General features: G+C 33.1%; 1 protein-coding gene across 5 annotated transcripts; it reads left to right on the forward strand.

Moving 5' to 3' along the window:
• Window positions 1–2,617: 2,617 nt before the first annotated feature.
• On the forward strand, window positions 2,618–9,591 carry LOC18429214 (Plant VAMP (vesicle-associated membrane protein) family protein). 5 transcript variants are annotated; one of them, XM_006838505.4, is made up of 9 exons: window positions 2,618–3,147; window positions 3,331–3,420; window positions 5,682–5,752; window positions 6,116–6,197; window positions 6,383–6,498; window positions 6,581–6,712; window positions 6,875–6,901; window positions 8,181–8,258; window positions 9,150–9,591. In XM_006838505.4, exons 2-9 carry the CDS (start codon window positions 3,369–3,371, stop codon window positions 9,282–9,284), a joined length of 693 nt encoding a protein of 230 aa, XP_006838568.1. In that variant the 5' UTR covers window positions 2,618–3,147; window positions 3,331–3,368; the 3' UTR covers window positions 9,285–9,591. The 5 variants fall into 5 exon arrangements, with proteins under 5 accessions (XP_006838568.1, XP_011621518.1, XP_088717334.1 ...); XM_088861207.1 differs by having other exon boundaries at window positions 2,765–3,147; window positions 6,364–6,498; XM_011623216.3 differs by lacking the exon at window positions 6,875–6,901 and having other exon boundaries at window positions 2,621–3,147.
• Window positions 9,592–14,156: the final 4,565 nt, after the last annotated feature.

Below are 14,156 nucleotides of genomic sequence, written 5' to 3' on the forward strand. Positions count from 1 at the left end.
TAAAAAATGGGTTTTTATTTCCTATCTCCACACAACTTATCTCTCTCCCATCATCTCTCTCTCACCTCTCTCTATCCTCTATATTTCTCTCTTTAACATTATCTCCAAAACTTTCAAAGGGGCATACCCAACCTTAAGTAGTTATCTCTCTCCTCTTTAGACCTAAGAAGAAACTAGAGTAAGAAATCAGAGGGAAGCCTATAGTTATTTTTGGGGGTTAGGGTTTGGTAGAGATTTTAAGGGCAGTTACCTAGTTTGGCCGAAATCAGCTTTTCCCGTTTGAGATTGAAGCTATACCGTAGATCCCGCACCATTGGATGTGGTGACTCGGTGTGTGGTGTAAAAAGTCCTGTTGAGGTATCTCGGACATCTGTTCTTTTATTTACTTGTTCTTTTATTTTATATTCTCAAGCATTATATTAAGTTGTATAAATGAAGTTAAGTTTTATTGTTATGCAATTTTATTTTGGAATATCTGCTGTTTGTAATAAGACAATCTGTGAGTGATTTTGTTGCCAAAACATAAAGGGTGATTATTATTATTAATAATAATAATAAAATTATATTTTTCCGGCAAAATATCACATAGATCTTTCTTTTAGTTGCCATCGCCACATGAAGAGAAGGACCCCGAGTTGTCCAAAAATCGGCAGAAATAGATGGAGGATGATTACATGTGCAAGGGTAATATCCTAAACGCACATACCTATCCTATTTATGATATATATTTAGGGAACTTTGGTATTTGTGGAAAACCCGACGATTATTTAAGGGAACGGTGATATGCCGAAAAGGATCTCAAAAGCCTCAAAGTCTAAGTCATTTTAACCACCAATGATAACTTAGTGGCAATGGTCATTGAAGTTAATATGGTTGATAAGGAGGAAGGTTGGTAGGTAGACACCAGTGCTACATTCATGTGACGAATAATTGGAACCTCTTCAAGGCATATGATACCAAATTTATCAAAATACATATGAGAGGTTAATTATTTAACATTTTAGTCCATATAATATGATTTAATTTCAAAAAACACACAAAAAAACACATTATCATAACTTTTCGTTTCTTGGATGAGAATGGTTCACTTGTTGCCAAGAACACTGAAGAAAATACAATATAAAGAGATGGCTTTCCACAACTGAAAGCTAAGGCATTGCTTATATCAGCCCATATTGTGCAATTTTATAGTTACCTTGGAAATGACACATAAATATCACCAATGACTAAAAGTGGCAATCATTGATAATTGTTTTTCGTTGAACAACAAAAGAAACTTCAACCTTAGCAATTAATCCTTAAAAAAAAATTATATAAGGTCACAACCCTAAATTGTATAAGTACTGTGAACCTAAAAAACCAGTAGAAATAATTGTTTTGAAGTTGGAAATCCTTCTAATTGAACATCTCAATCTAGAGTTTTATCGATATAAAAAAATGGTATTTTAGGTCTTAAAGTAGTGCATTTTGTAACAAGTTATATGGACTGACTATTTTCAAAATTTCCAAGTGTCGATAAATTTGCTTGATATGCACTGTTTTTGAAAATTTACATTTCATAATTAGTGTTGAACATAAATTTTTAAATTATTATAAAGATTCCAAAACCAGAACTACATCCACCTATAAAATTTAGAGGTATATCTTAGTTGTATAGTATTAGGTAGGCCCTTATACATACATACATAGCCCTACAATATGGAATTTTTATCCAAATACTCTTAACTTTTCAAATACTCTTAACTTTCAACCGCTTGCATGAAATCGCTGCCCTTTTAACTTTTTTTTCCTTTTTTAATAATTTCAAGTCATGATCATGTGTATTTTTATGGGGCATTTTATTTGAAATAAAAAAGTACGAGTAAAATGTTAAATAGTCGATCTCTGATATACTTTTTGCAATATATTAGTTGATTTCTTTTTGAATTGCTATGCATCACTATTTCTAGGTAAATGTCATTTCTTAAAGAAAAGGTATTTTGGGACCTTTTATTTTATGGGACTACATACGATGAGACCATTCACTTTTGGCACATATAGTTCACAATTACCTACAAACTTCCGATGTGGAGTGATAGCTTGGGTGTATTACAAAATTTGAGAATTTTTTTTTTTAACTTTGAGTTTGGTCAATGAAATAAATGCAGCCACCTAATTTAACATCCAATGGTCAATATTAATTGTGACCACCTTGTACAAAAGGAAAATGATCTCATTATAATTTTCCTTTATTTTATTTGCCATACAAGGAGGTCACAACCTCCCATTTCCGTGAGATTAATTATTTTGACGGCTCAGGGTGTGTTACAAAGTTAAACAAATTTTTTTTGGGTGTGGTTTAAACGAGGCGACCACCTTGAAATATCGAAGTAAAACACACCTCTAAACATTCACAAACGATGTAATTCAAGTGCCAAAAATTCTTACGATAACGTGAAAATCTATTACTACCTCAAAATATGAAATTGAAAGCTCCAAGAATGGCATGAATCAAGCAAATATATAAATAATTGAAAATAGTGGGATTGATTATCTAAATAATTTGGATTCATGCAAATATATAAATAATTAAAAATAGTGGGATTGTTTATCTAAATAATTTGTTACAAGATGAACTACTTTAACGACTTGAAATTATTTTCCTTAATATCTAAAAATCTCGTGGTCGAGAAGATCAATTGGTTTTCCAGCAACAAACATTATCCTATTAGTTTTTGGGATATGTCTCAATTCTATAGTATAGGGCGTATACTTTGTATGAGGTGTCCTATTCTTTTCCTTGAAGAAAGAGAAATCAAAGAAAACATACAAATACAGGCTGCAGCCCTGTCAAAATAAATAAATCCTCACATCATAACTCATAAAAAATTACAAGCTACATCGATCATCTCTACTTGAATAATATGCTTGTAAAAAAAAAAAAAAAACTTTGGAAAAACTTTGGCTTCATTAAACTGCAACATCAATTTAATTTAGATCTGGCAGCCAGCCTTCTTTAAACTTTTGGCTTTTTTTTTTTTGTTGGAAAAAACTGATTATTGTCATGCATTTAATTAGGCCCTTCATTTTAGGTTTTGGACCAGGCAATGGCCTCTCAGTCACCGAAGCTGACGCCGTTATTGCGTATCTTTTCTTAATGCTACCGAGGTTAATGGCCTTTCTTTCTCTCTCTACATTTCAGTAGAATAGCTTTGTTTCTCTCTCTACATTTTAATGGGTTTTAGTCTTCTTTTCTATTAATAGCTCTTCATACTTGCCCCCAAAAATATTTTCCATGTTTTTCTTCAAATTTGCTGGGTATATGTTTTCTTGTGACATTGCAATGTGCAGATGATGAATGAAGAATTTGCAGTCATTTTTCAATAGGGATGAGTAGCCAGCAACTTATATCGGTTTATCCAGAAGATCTCATCTTTCCATGTAAGCAAAAGAAAAAGTAAAAAGAGAAAACCTCTTTTTATTTTTTTAACCTTTTTAAATTTGTTTTCTTTATGTAGTTTTTATCTTCTCTGGGTATCTGTCTCGATTGATAAATATATTCTAAAAGGATAGTAGAAATTAGCAATGAGTTGAAATACTGTATTTTTTTATTTATTTTTAATTGGGAGCTGGATTAAATAGAAGTGATGTGGTTATTATTATTTTATTGATTAAACAAGAGAAATGGGATTGAATTTGTGTTTCTCTGATTGATCAATCGAATATATGTGAATTGCGATGATACCGTTTAATTGGTTTGAGATCTTTCTGAAATTATATTTCAATAATATGAGACTCGTAAATAGATTTCAAAAACACTTGTATCAGATTTTCACTTCAGGCTTTATTTTAATTTTTTTCGTGATTCCTGTTCTCTCACTATCTATCTGCATCCCTCTTATGGTATGTTGTGGAGTTTGCTTAATAGGGGTCAGAACTAAGCTTGATATTCATTGGTGTTAGAATTGCGTATCTCAAACTATGGCATTGCTTGTGTGCCCGGGGTGTTGTAATCCAAATCGATAAACTATTGCAATGGATTACCAATTTAAATTGAATTTTGTTGAATAGGTAATTGTACGCAAGATTAATCAGCCCATGAAGTGGTTTCGTATCTTGATGTGAATACAAACACTTAAATAATGGAAAAGTATAACATCAAGTGCATATGTGTCGTTGCTTTTCTTCTAATGGTGCGACAGCCCAACTGAATTATCCGTTGCAGTGGATGATAAATTGGCTGTCAAACTGTTGAGTATTACTGAAATGTATCCACGATTAGCAACCCCATGAAGTTCTATGTTTATGTGAACACGAACACTCAATGAATGTTGCTATGAATGGGAAATATGCCATACACCAGCGGCATATGGCAAATGGCACACTAAGGTTGCAGCATTCACTCTCAATCCCAATGATAAACTGTAGAGATCAACTGTACCTCTGTGACTTGCCAACGTTAGAAACTATGGTTAATCTCCACCACCCATGATCAGAAAGGGATGGGGGATGCCCTTGTACTGTACCATGTACTATACATTCGTGCTGGATGGTATACTTTCCTCTTTATAATTGGCCAATGTTTGAAATTGGCCTTTGAATCATTATCGAAAACAGGAATCCTGATATTTGTAAGTGCATTTAATTAACGAAATCCTGTCTTTTGCCTTTTTTTGTAATTAATCCTATAGTTCCCCATGTGTTTATTTTCTAGTAATTTGTTTCTAGGCATTTATGAATTTGAGGGATGCATGAAAGCATTTATGAATTTGAGGTAGACAAGGCTCAAGTTGGTCTATGAATAATCATTATTCTATGGAAAATCTGACCTGCTTGAGTACCATGTAGTTCTTAATGCAACTCCTTGCCTACGTTCTCTTTGCGGCAACTAATGAAAATTTTGAATGAAGTATACCGCAGGGTACATAAGTGTCATTACTTTTGCAGCTCAACTGACTTATCTTTTGCAACGAATGATAGATTCACTGTCAAATTATTGAGTATTACTGTAATATGTGCATGATTAACAACACCATGAACTGGATTTTCTAATTATATGTGAGCACAAACACTACGAATGTTGTGTATCAATAGAAATATTCCATACTCCAACGTCATACGTCAGTTGGTACACCATGTTAGCAGCATTGACTGTCCATCCAAATGATTGACTGTAGAGATTAACTGTACCTATGTGAATTGCTAACATCAGAAACTGTGATTAATCTCCATCACCAATCATCAAGAAGGAATGCCCTCTGTTATACCATATACTATACAACTGTGCTGGATGGTACACTTTCTTCTTTATAATTGACCATTTGTGAAAATTCGCTCTGAATTATCATTGAGAATAGGAGTCCTGATACTTTTATGCCCATTTAATTAATGGTATCCTACGTTTCACCTTTTTTGGTTATTAATCCTAACTTTCCCTGTTTGTTTATTTTCTATAAAAAAATGTATTTAGTCATGTATGAATTTGAGGGATGCATGAAAACATTTATAAGCGATACAATGTCCAAGTTTGTTTATGAATAACCATTATTCTATGGAAATCCTGATCTGCTTGAGTACCATGATTTTCTTAATGAAACTCCTCGCCAGCCTTGTCTCTTGGTGGCAACTGATGAAAGATGGTGATATTATGACAGTGACACATGTATTTGTGCTTATTTAATTTTCCTATTGGCAATGAGCAGTTGTGGTCGACAAGATAAGCTATTGTAATCTCAAGGTGGTGAATAACACTGAACATCATGTTGCCTTTAAGGTACCAACTCTTAGACAACTAAAGCCCATTCCTTTAGGCTTCCATTGAATGAAAACGACTGAAACCTGGTATCTATTATTATTATTATTATTATTATTATTGTTATTATTAGTATTATTATTATTATTATTATCATTATCATTATCATCATTATTATTATTATTATTATTATTATTATTATTATTATGATGATGATGATGATGATGATGATGATGATGATGATCATCATCATCATCATCATCATCATCATCATCATCATTATTATTATTATTATTATAGAACTGAGTGTAAAGTAGTGGAAACAATTTAGCAAAAAGAAAAAAGCTGATTCTAGAACTTCTGAACTGATGCTGCTTTAATCAGGTCAAAACCACTTCTCCCAAAAAATATTTTGTTCGGCCGAACTTTGGCATCATATTGCCTTGGGACTCTCTCATCATTACAGGTAGGCCAACATCACGTCTAATGAATTGGGTTTCTTTGATTTTCCACTATTTTCAAATGGTTGTGTTATAATGGAACCATCTTGCAATTCAACCATATTTATTGAAATAGTTTTCTTTTATTTAGTTTTCTTTTATTTAGGTTTTTTTAGTTTCTCATTTTGTCAGTTGTATGTCAACTGTGAAGTCACCATGCAAGCACAAAAGGAATCTCCTCCTGACCTGCAGTCCAAAGATAAATTCCTCTTGCAGAGTACGATAGTACCATCCAATATAGACATCGATGAGATGCCTGCAGATACGGTATACTAATTGTACAAATTAGAGAGAGCCATCTCTAATTAGTTTGTGTTTCTATATAACGTGAGCAATCATATTTGTACAGTTCAACAAAGATGCTGAAAAAAACATTGAGGAGTGCAAGCTTCGGGTTTTCTATACACATCCTTCTGGACATCAGGATGGACTTTGTTCACCACTGTCAAGGAACTTGAAGCAACACTCTGATTATAACTCCGTGAGATTTTCTTACTTCAATCAATCTGAATTGAGTTTGTCTGTGTCTGTATTCTGGTCTATCCATGTGAAAACACATTGGTTGTGGATTTTATCCTCATGCAAATGTTGTGTTTCTGAAGATGTTGTGAGGATATAGGTTTTCATTTGTTTTTCTTGGCAGGTGAATAGCGAATTGAGCAATGACAGTGTAAGTAATGTCTCCATTTGGGTTTCATTTTATCTTCTTTGCGTTTCTGGTGTTTGAGTTGTTGAACTCGATGTAGGAGTGGAGGGCATGCCTACAATGTGACACTCTATGATATGACATGAAATTTACCCAGTGAAAAGAGAAAAATGCGCACACATACACAACGTCAACTGAGGAGAATAATTTTTGAACTTCTGCTTATCTTCCCACTATGATGCATGTAAATGGGTTATTGTATTAAGCAATCTGAAAACATTGAGAGAGTTCACATCAATAACAAATGATTTTAAAAGCTGCTGCTATAAGCTGAGTCCCAATGAAGGATTGAGAATCGGTCTTAATATTGTATATCCCAAGGGTTGCAATAATGCTTTTGCTTAGGTCCCCATTATCATCACATATAAAATCATACTGGCCTTGGTTTCCCTTAAAGCTTCTGTCATTGTTCAGCTTCAAGAAATGGATCAGAAACTTTCATAAGGTCTATTAGTCATCAACCTCCAGATTACCCAAGAACCGACCTACCTGATTATCTTGATGAGAATTGCTTATACTTTAGTTGTAGGAACCTGGTAAATGGTGTTTCCCTTGCTCTAGCAAATGAAACCCCTCTCCCATATTCAAGACATGAGCTTTGTGCTTTCACATTATAAGGATTGCACTCTCCTCTTATTATGTTTGACATTGCAAACCACTGGCCTTGGAATCTTAATTTTATGTGAAAAAGGACTACAGTTGTCAATACAGATGTGATAATGGTTTCTTCCTCTATGAAAAACAAGCACGGACAGCCAACATTAACATCGGGTTGAACAGTTAATGTAACATTAGAATCACCTGAAGCTCCAGAGAATTTTAGATGCCACCAGGATATGGAATCTGCTTTAGACTAGACATTGTTGTTTTTTAGTTATGTCCTTTGCTGTTGAGTTGCAATTTTTTTTTAAGAATTTTTTCTGTTGAGTTGCAGTTTGAGAGTTCTATAAATAATTTGATCTTGATTATTCATTTAATAGGAAATTTGACATTGATTTAACTAAATGATAATTATGATGGAGTGCTCTGATATTGGGCATTCTTGTAGTTTCTTATAATCAAATACTGGAGTGGAGATCTTGATATTTATGATGTGATTCTTAATATTTTGCCTCCTATAATGTCATCTTGATGTATAGTACCCGTGAGGTTAATGTTTTATTGTAAGTTTTTTGTGGCCAAATCTGTACAGTCAGCTTCCTATTTACCATGAATTTTTCATGCAAAAGTTATTCTCATGCAGATCGATGCTGCATTGTCCCGTTTGAAGGAGGAAAGAGATACCGCCCTTCAGCAAAATCGTCAATTGCTACAAGAGCTGGTATAAATGCATCTCTTTGTCGTTATTATTAAAAATTTCATTACTGTCATGGTTGCTGAAACTTCTTGCGAAAGTGATACCATGTTTTAATTGGTGATCTAATAACCCTATATTAGCATAAAATATTTTGGTACTATTTGTTTATTTGAAACAATGGTTCTGAACTAGCAGCGGAGTTTTTATGCCATTCTAGGACTTATGTTTCCTACTGTGTGTCTAGTACATCCCCAACTATCTATGTCCACAATGGATAGTTCTTCTTTTCACTCTGTAAATTTCTTTTTCCTTGGACTTCCTTTGTTTACATCTGACAATTGTGGAGGCACTAATATACTGTTAGAAGCCCAAGTGCTAGAATGCTTTCCTATAACAATTAGCATCAACAATGTTAACATCATTTTCTAAAGGAGAAAAGAGCACTTTATGCAGTACAAATGCGGTTTGACTTCTTATATAATTTTGTCCTGCTTCCTTAAGGTATCCGTTGGTGATAAAATTCATCAAATTTGTCTAAACGTGTCTGAAAGTGTTAATATAAAAGTGATAAAAAAGACTGTCAAGTGAGAAATGCCACGCAACACGCAATGAGTTTACACTATGTAGCTTACAACAGCAATTAATGCCATGCAATTATTGTACTTTGTCATTTTTCCTCGAGAACTACAGATAATATAAGTATCCGATGATAGGGTTCACGGGATTAGGATGGCAAAAGGACCTTTAATGCCCCTTACAATCGGCAATACTACCTGCTTAGATTCTGAGGAATAAAATTGACAACAAATAGAGACCATTGTTGTTGTACTCTGGGATTACATTATATTTTCAATGCAATGCTCCCGTCCTCTTTTGAAATGAAGTCACTTGACTATTTTCCTATTCCTTTCAAAGGAAATGCTGAAGAGGCAAGGACGCCGCCGTAAAGATTCGGGCTTCTCTGTTGTGTTTGCTGCTTTTGTTGGAGCCTTGGGCATTTTAGCAGGATATGTCTTAAATCTGGCCTTCACTTCGCCCTCTACCGAGTAACTTGGTGCATTAGAAATGACGTCTGAAATTGCTTCGTATTGTTGTTACTCTATCCTCAAAAAGTATTTGAAGTCTTGAAATGGGATACCTTGTTTTTTTCTTTTCCCTTTGATACCTCTCTTACCTTGGTGGACATCTTGCCTCACCCTCACATTTGCAGTTTGATTTCCCATCCAGCTTCTCAATTTGTTTTTTATATTTCTTCTAGAATTATGGCTTTTAATGCTTTTGAAGCCCCATATGTATTGTAACATTGAGGTATCATAAAGTGATTAGTTCTATTAATAAAGTTACACGTACATCTGAATTTTAGAGTGAATTTTTATCATAGGTTGGAAGGGGTGAGGAGGTTAGAAATCAAACCAGAACACCTTAGGGATGGGGCAAGTTTATGTAATTTGAATGTGATTGTTAGATCTACTTAAATATACCGGGAAGTTCTCAGCTTCTTACGAGCTTTGGTCAGTGAGTTATGAATGTGTATTTGTGTTTAAGACTTCATGTAAGGTTAGGCATCGGGTGCGACTCTCAAATATGTGTTTTATAATTTTAAAATGGTATATAATTTGGATCTCCAAAACAATCCTTGTTCCTCATTGTTTACTCAAAATTGTGTGTTCCTCAAGTACTTGGTTCAAGCCTGCAATGGGAAAAGCTCAAAATGCATTATTTGTACCATTAGTTGCTAATGTGTTGTTGAAGACAAGAAGGAAAGACCACATGATGATGCCTTTTCTTTTGTGTTGTATTGTATCATGAAGAACAAAATTGTCACATGAAGCCTAAATACCCTAGGGAAAGTATACAAAAAGACGATGGGTGCAGTTTCCATGCGGATGCATCCATAGGTGCAGAGGTAAGGTGCACCTTCAAATTTTATCATGGTATATAATTTTGATATAAAATGTTCTTGGGATTATCTCAAAATCTATTATTATATCTAATTATAAAATTTTAAATTTCAAAAATGGTTAAAATAAAGTAGATCTATAAATATATGAAAATCTTGAACATGGACGGTATAGATAATATGTTGTAAAATGCACTATTTTTTATATTTGAAATCTTTTTATTTTTCATAGTCATACTTCTCGATGTTGAGGTAATCAATCAAAGGGTTCCGATAGATTTTTGAGGGGCATCCGTAGTTCTACATTATAAGGTAACATCTTTATATAAATTTTTTTTAAAGACCATTTACTTTGAGTACAAAGAGGTCACAAACACTCTTGGTCGTCAGGTTTTAAATAGGATGTGGTAAGTGTGTCATTATCTGTACTCAAAATTCAAAAATATTTTCTCAAATTTTGTGACATCTCAAGTCATCCAATTTGGCATCTAATGCCTAGAAACAATTGTGTTATTCTTGAAACAATGATAAATAGCTTGATAGTATACAATCTCATGAATGCTCGAACTTATAGAGTTTTTGTTTGGAAATAGCTCTTCTTAGCTTTATGTCCACTCTTGAAAAACTATACCCACCATAGGAAAGTTCCATTTTGGCAATCTAATGGGAGGTTCAGTTGTGTTTTAGAGATAGGTGGGTTAGCCTCGCAGCAAAATAGTGCAGACCAAGCTGGGACAACTCTCGCACTCAAATGAGCGTGAAAAAAAAAAAGGGATTGTCTACGGATAGACCATTTATCTTTGTATATGGAGGTCACAATCATTATCGTTTTTTAAATATCAAAATGGGCAGTTGTAAGAGAGTCATTAAATAGATACAAAGTTTCAAAAAAAATATATTTTCGGACTTCGTGATTCATCTCGAGCCATCTACTTTGACATCTAATGAGTAGGAATAATTGTGACTTCCATGTTCAAAAGATAAATATTCTCTTTGTAGACAATCCAAAAAAAAAACTCTATTGAACAATGAAGACTACTAAGTGGGAATTGGATGAAAATATCAACATCAAGATAGGTCTGCTTTGGACCGTCTCGTGGATCTCTTTTTTTCTTTTTTTTTCCTATACAATGGAAAACCATAAATTGGTTGATATTTAGTGTTGGCGATATTGATTTTTCTTTAAGTTATTAAAACTAGTATTATAAGGGTCGGATAGTGTATTAAAGTAGTGAGGAGTTTGGTTCAATCAAAACTAGTATGGCCGTGGATTGAAATACTTACATTAGATATTATAAAAGTTAAAAAAAATTAGAACTGATAATTTAAAAGTATAAAACATATAAAAAATTTGTTCAACTTTATTTAGCAAGTCGAATTGGTCAGAGATGATTAGTTTCATCTGTTAGAACTAATCAAATATTGGTTTTGACAAGTTTTCAATCAAACATAGTTTTTTATTTGAGCTAAATCAACTAAGGCACCGATCAGTGATATGACGGATCTAGTGGTGTTAGTAACTATAAATCTCGAGAGAACCCTAGATGAATGAGATTGAGCCAATCTATTCTATATATTATTAAAGTTGGGATGGAAGGGCTTTAAATCCATCTATGTCCATGTTTGGAACAAAAAAAAAAATTGTCCCTTTTTTTTAACGTGTCAAAACAAATGGATGTTTTTAATTTAAGAAAAAATATAAACTGCCCTCCTCCCATAATATATACCTTTAAAGCATGCTCCCCCAACACATTTGATATCACACTATTAGTTGCAATATTAGTTTTCTTTGCAAACAACCCCCTACGAACTAAACCGAAAAGTTTTGAACCAAACTACTCTCTGTTTTAACAAGTGATTCCAAAATGTGACACCCAACATATCAAGGCTCAACACAGGAATGTACTTGACTTGCTCAACTTGAATATAGAGCTGGTCCACACAAAATTTTATTTGAACTGGTTCTATATTCAAGTTGTGCCAAACCAGCTCAAAGAGAAAGTAGAAAACATAACCTTTAAAAATAATGCATGGGGTAAAAAAAAAAAGCATGCTTCTTGACTTTGGGGGGAGGCTATAAAATATAAAAAGTTTTGGGGTTAAGAGTGTGATTTACAAAATATTGTGAGATGACATGCCTAGAAACTAAGGTCAAGGGGGTGTCTATAATTTTCCTTTTAATTTATTTCCAATATCTCTATATCTTTTCTAAATATATTAAGTGTTTGAATTTTGAAACATTGGATTAGATAATTTTAATATTTCTCAAATGTTTTTTTTTAGGAAGAATGTATTAAGAACATTGAATGATGAAATTAACGCGTTAGTTGATCCTTTTCTATTCCTCGCATATCACACAAGTGTATTTTTACTTTCACCTTTTTTTTCAAAACCAAAACCATATCCATTCACCATTTTTAACAACTTCAATGTTTAGAGAGATAAACCATAACATGAATTTAATGTGGTTTATTCTATAGGGCTATGTCTACTGACAAGCTAGCAAGTATTTCATTATCAAAAGATAAATTTATAAGATGATATAATGTTATCTCAATAGATAAATTTGGTGAAAAACATCATCAACAATACATTTTGTGATCACTCAAAAATCACGATTTAATGCGTTTTACTCCAAATGATTGAAAGACATGGGCAAAACAAATTTATATAATTTATCCCCTAAAAATTGGACAATAAATTATTATTCGTTTCTTTCCCTTTCTCAACATAACCGAGGGAGGCCTAACCCTTTTTAGAGAGAGAAAATAGTTCAAACCAAAAAAAATCGTATATCTCATATTCTCTTTTTATTTTATTTTATACAAATCACATAATTAAGTGACAAACAAACCCTTAACAAAATGTACAAAAGACAATTTCACCCGAGATGATTTTCTATCACTTCTAAGCTTCAAGATTATATTACAAAATCTCAAATACCACACCCCATGATGCTTACCTGCTGGACAAGGTTTGAATGGGTAGGTGATAATTGTCACCTCCCAAAACTTAAAGCCTTAGTTGGGTCATTCAATTCTTAGAGGGATCTCTTCTTAGTACCAAAACAAAGAAAAAAATAAAAAATAAATAAATAACCACCTTTGCTGAGGTTTAACTTAGGATGTGCATGTCAATAACATACAATGTGGTGAGTGTGATGAGACTGCAGGTAGGCCTCATGCACTTTTTATGTCTACCAACCGATATTGTCCGATTCATTTCGGAGTCTTTTTTGGTATGATAAAAAAAACGAAGCAATTCGGTGTTTCGCCCAATTCGGGGGAAGGTTTATGATTTTTTCTTTTTTGTAACTTAATAGAAATAAATTATAATATATAAAAATAAAAAAATTATTATTATTATTATTATTTTAAAATACTTTTATATGAATATCTCATTGTTTCGAATGAAGAGGCTGAAGCTTTAGCCGAAGCGGCCCGATACGGACCGAAGCGGCAGCACCAAGCTACGCTTTGTTTTGGTCTATACTTGGCTTCAGCCTTTTGACCGAAGTGAACCCAACCACACTGCCACCAACTCTTAATTTTGAGTCCACGACACGCTGATTCGAGACATGCGGCCATAAGAATTCTCAATTTTAAGGCTGCATCACGATACATTGCTCACAACACAGGGATGTTAAAATACATATTTTAGAACTTAACGTATCTTGTGCCAAGTTCGTGCTATATATCACCGTACTAACTATAATTAAAATAAGTTTATCTCAAAATACGGTCGGTAAAAGTATATATATTTTTTGATGTTGGAAAACTATTTAATTGATTATCTAGACATCAAGATATATGAATAAGAAAAAAAAAACAAAAAAAAGATTTCAAGTCTCAAAAATAGTTCATCTTGTAATTTGGCTATCCATTTTTAAGATTTTCATGTGTTTATAGATTTGTTTAAATTGAACTTTTTTTAGTTTAAACTTTTATAATTAACGATGAAAGTAGAATAACGACCATCCTAAAAAAATTTCGACACCAAAATGCATCTTATGATAAAGTTTA

The sequence above is a fragment of the Amborella trichopoda genome, chromosome 3, assembly GCF_054954075.1.
Source record: "Amborella trichopoda isolate Santa Cruz 75 chromosome 3, AtrichopodaSantaCruz75HAP2 v2.0, whole genome shotgun sequence".
Classification (NCBI taxonomy): Eukaryota; Viridiplantae; Streptophyta; class Magnoliopsida; order Amborellales; family Amborellaceae; genus Amborella; species Amborella trichopoda.

What these genes read in the sequence shown, in the direction of transcription:
- LOC18429214 (XM_006838505.4), top strand. Translation starts at nt 3,369, where the DNA reads ATGAGTAGCCAGCAACTTATATCGGTTTATCCAGAAGATCTCATCTTT. An exon ending in ATGAGATGCCTGCAGATACG is followed by an intron (nt 6,499 to 6,580) that starts GTATACTAATTG and finishes ATATTTGTACAG; the next exon opens with TTCAACAAAGATGCTGAAAA. An exon ending in GTCAATTGCTACAAGAGCTG is followed by an intron (nt 8,259 to 9,149) that starts GTATAAATGCAT and finishes TTCCTTTCAAAG; the next exon opens with GAAATGCTGAAGAGGCAAGG.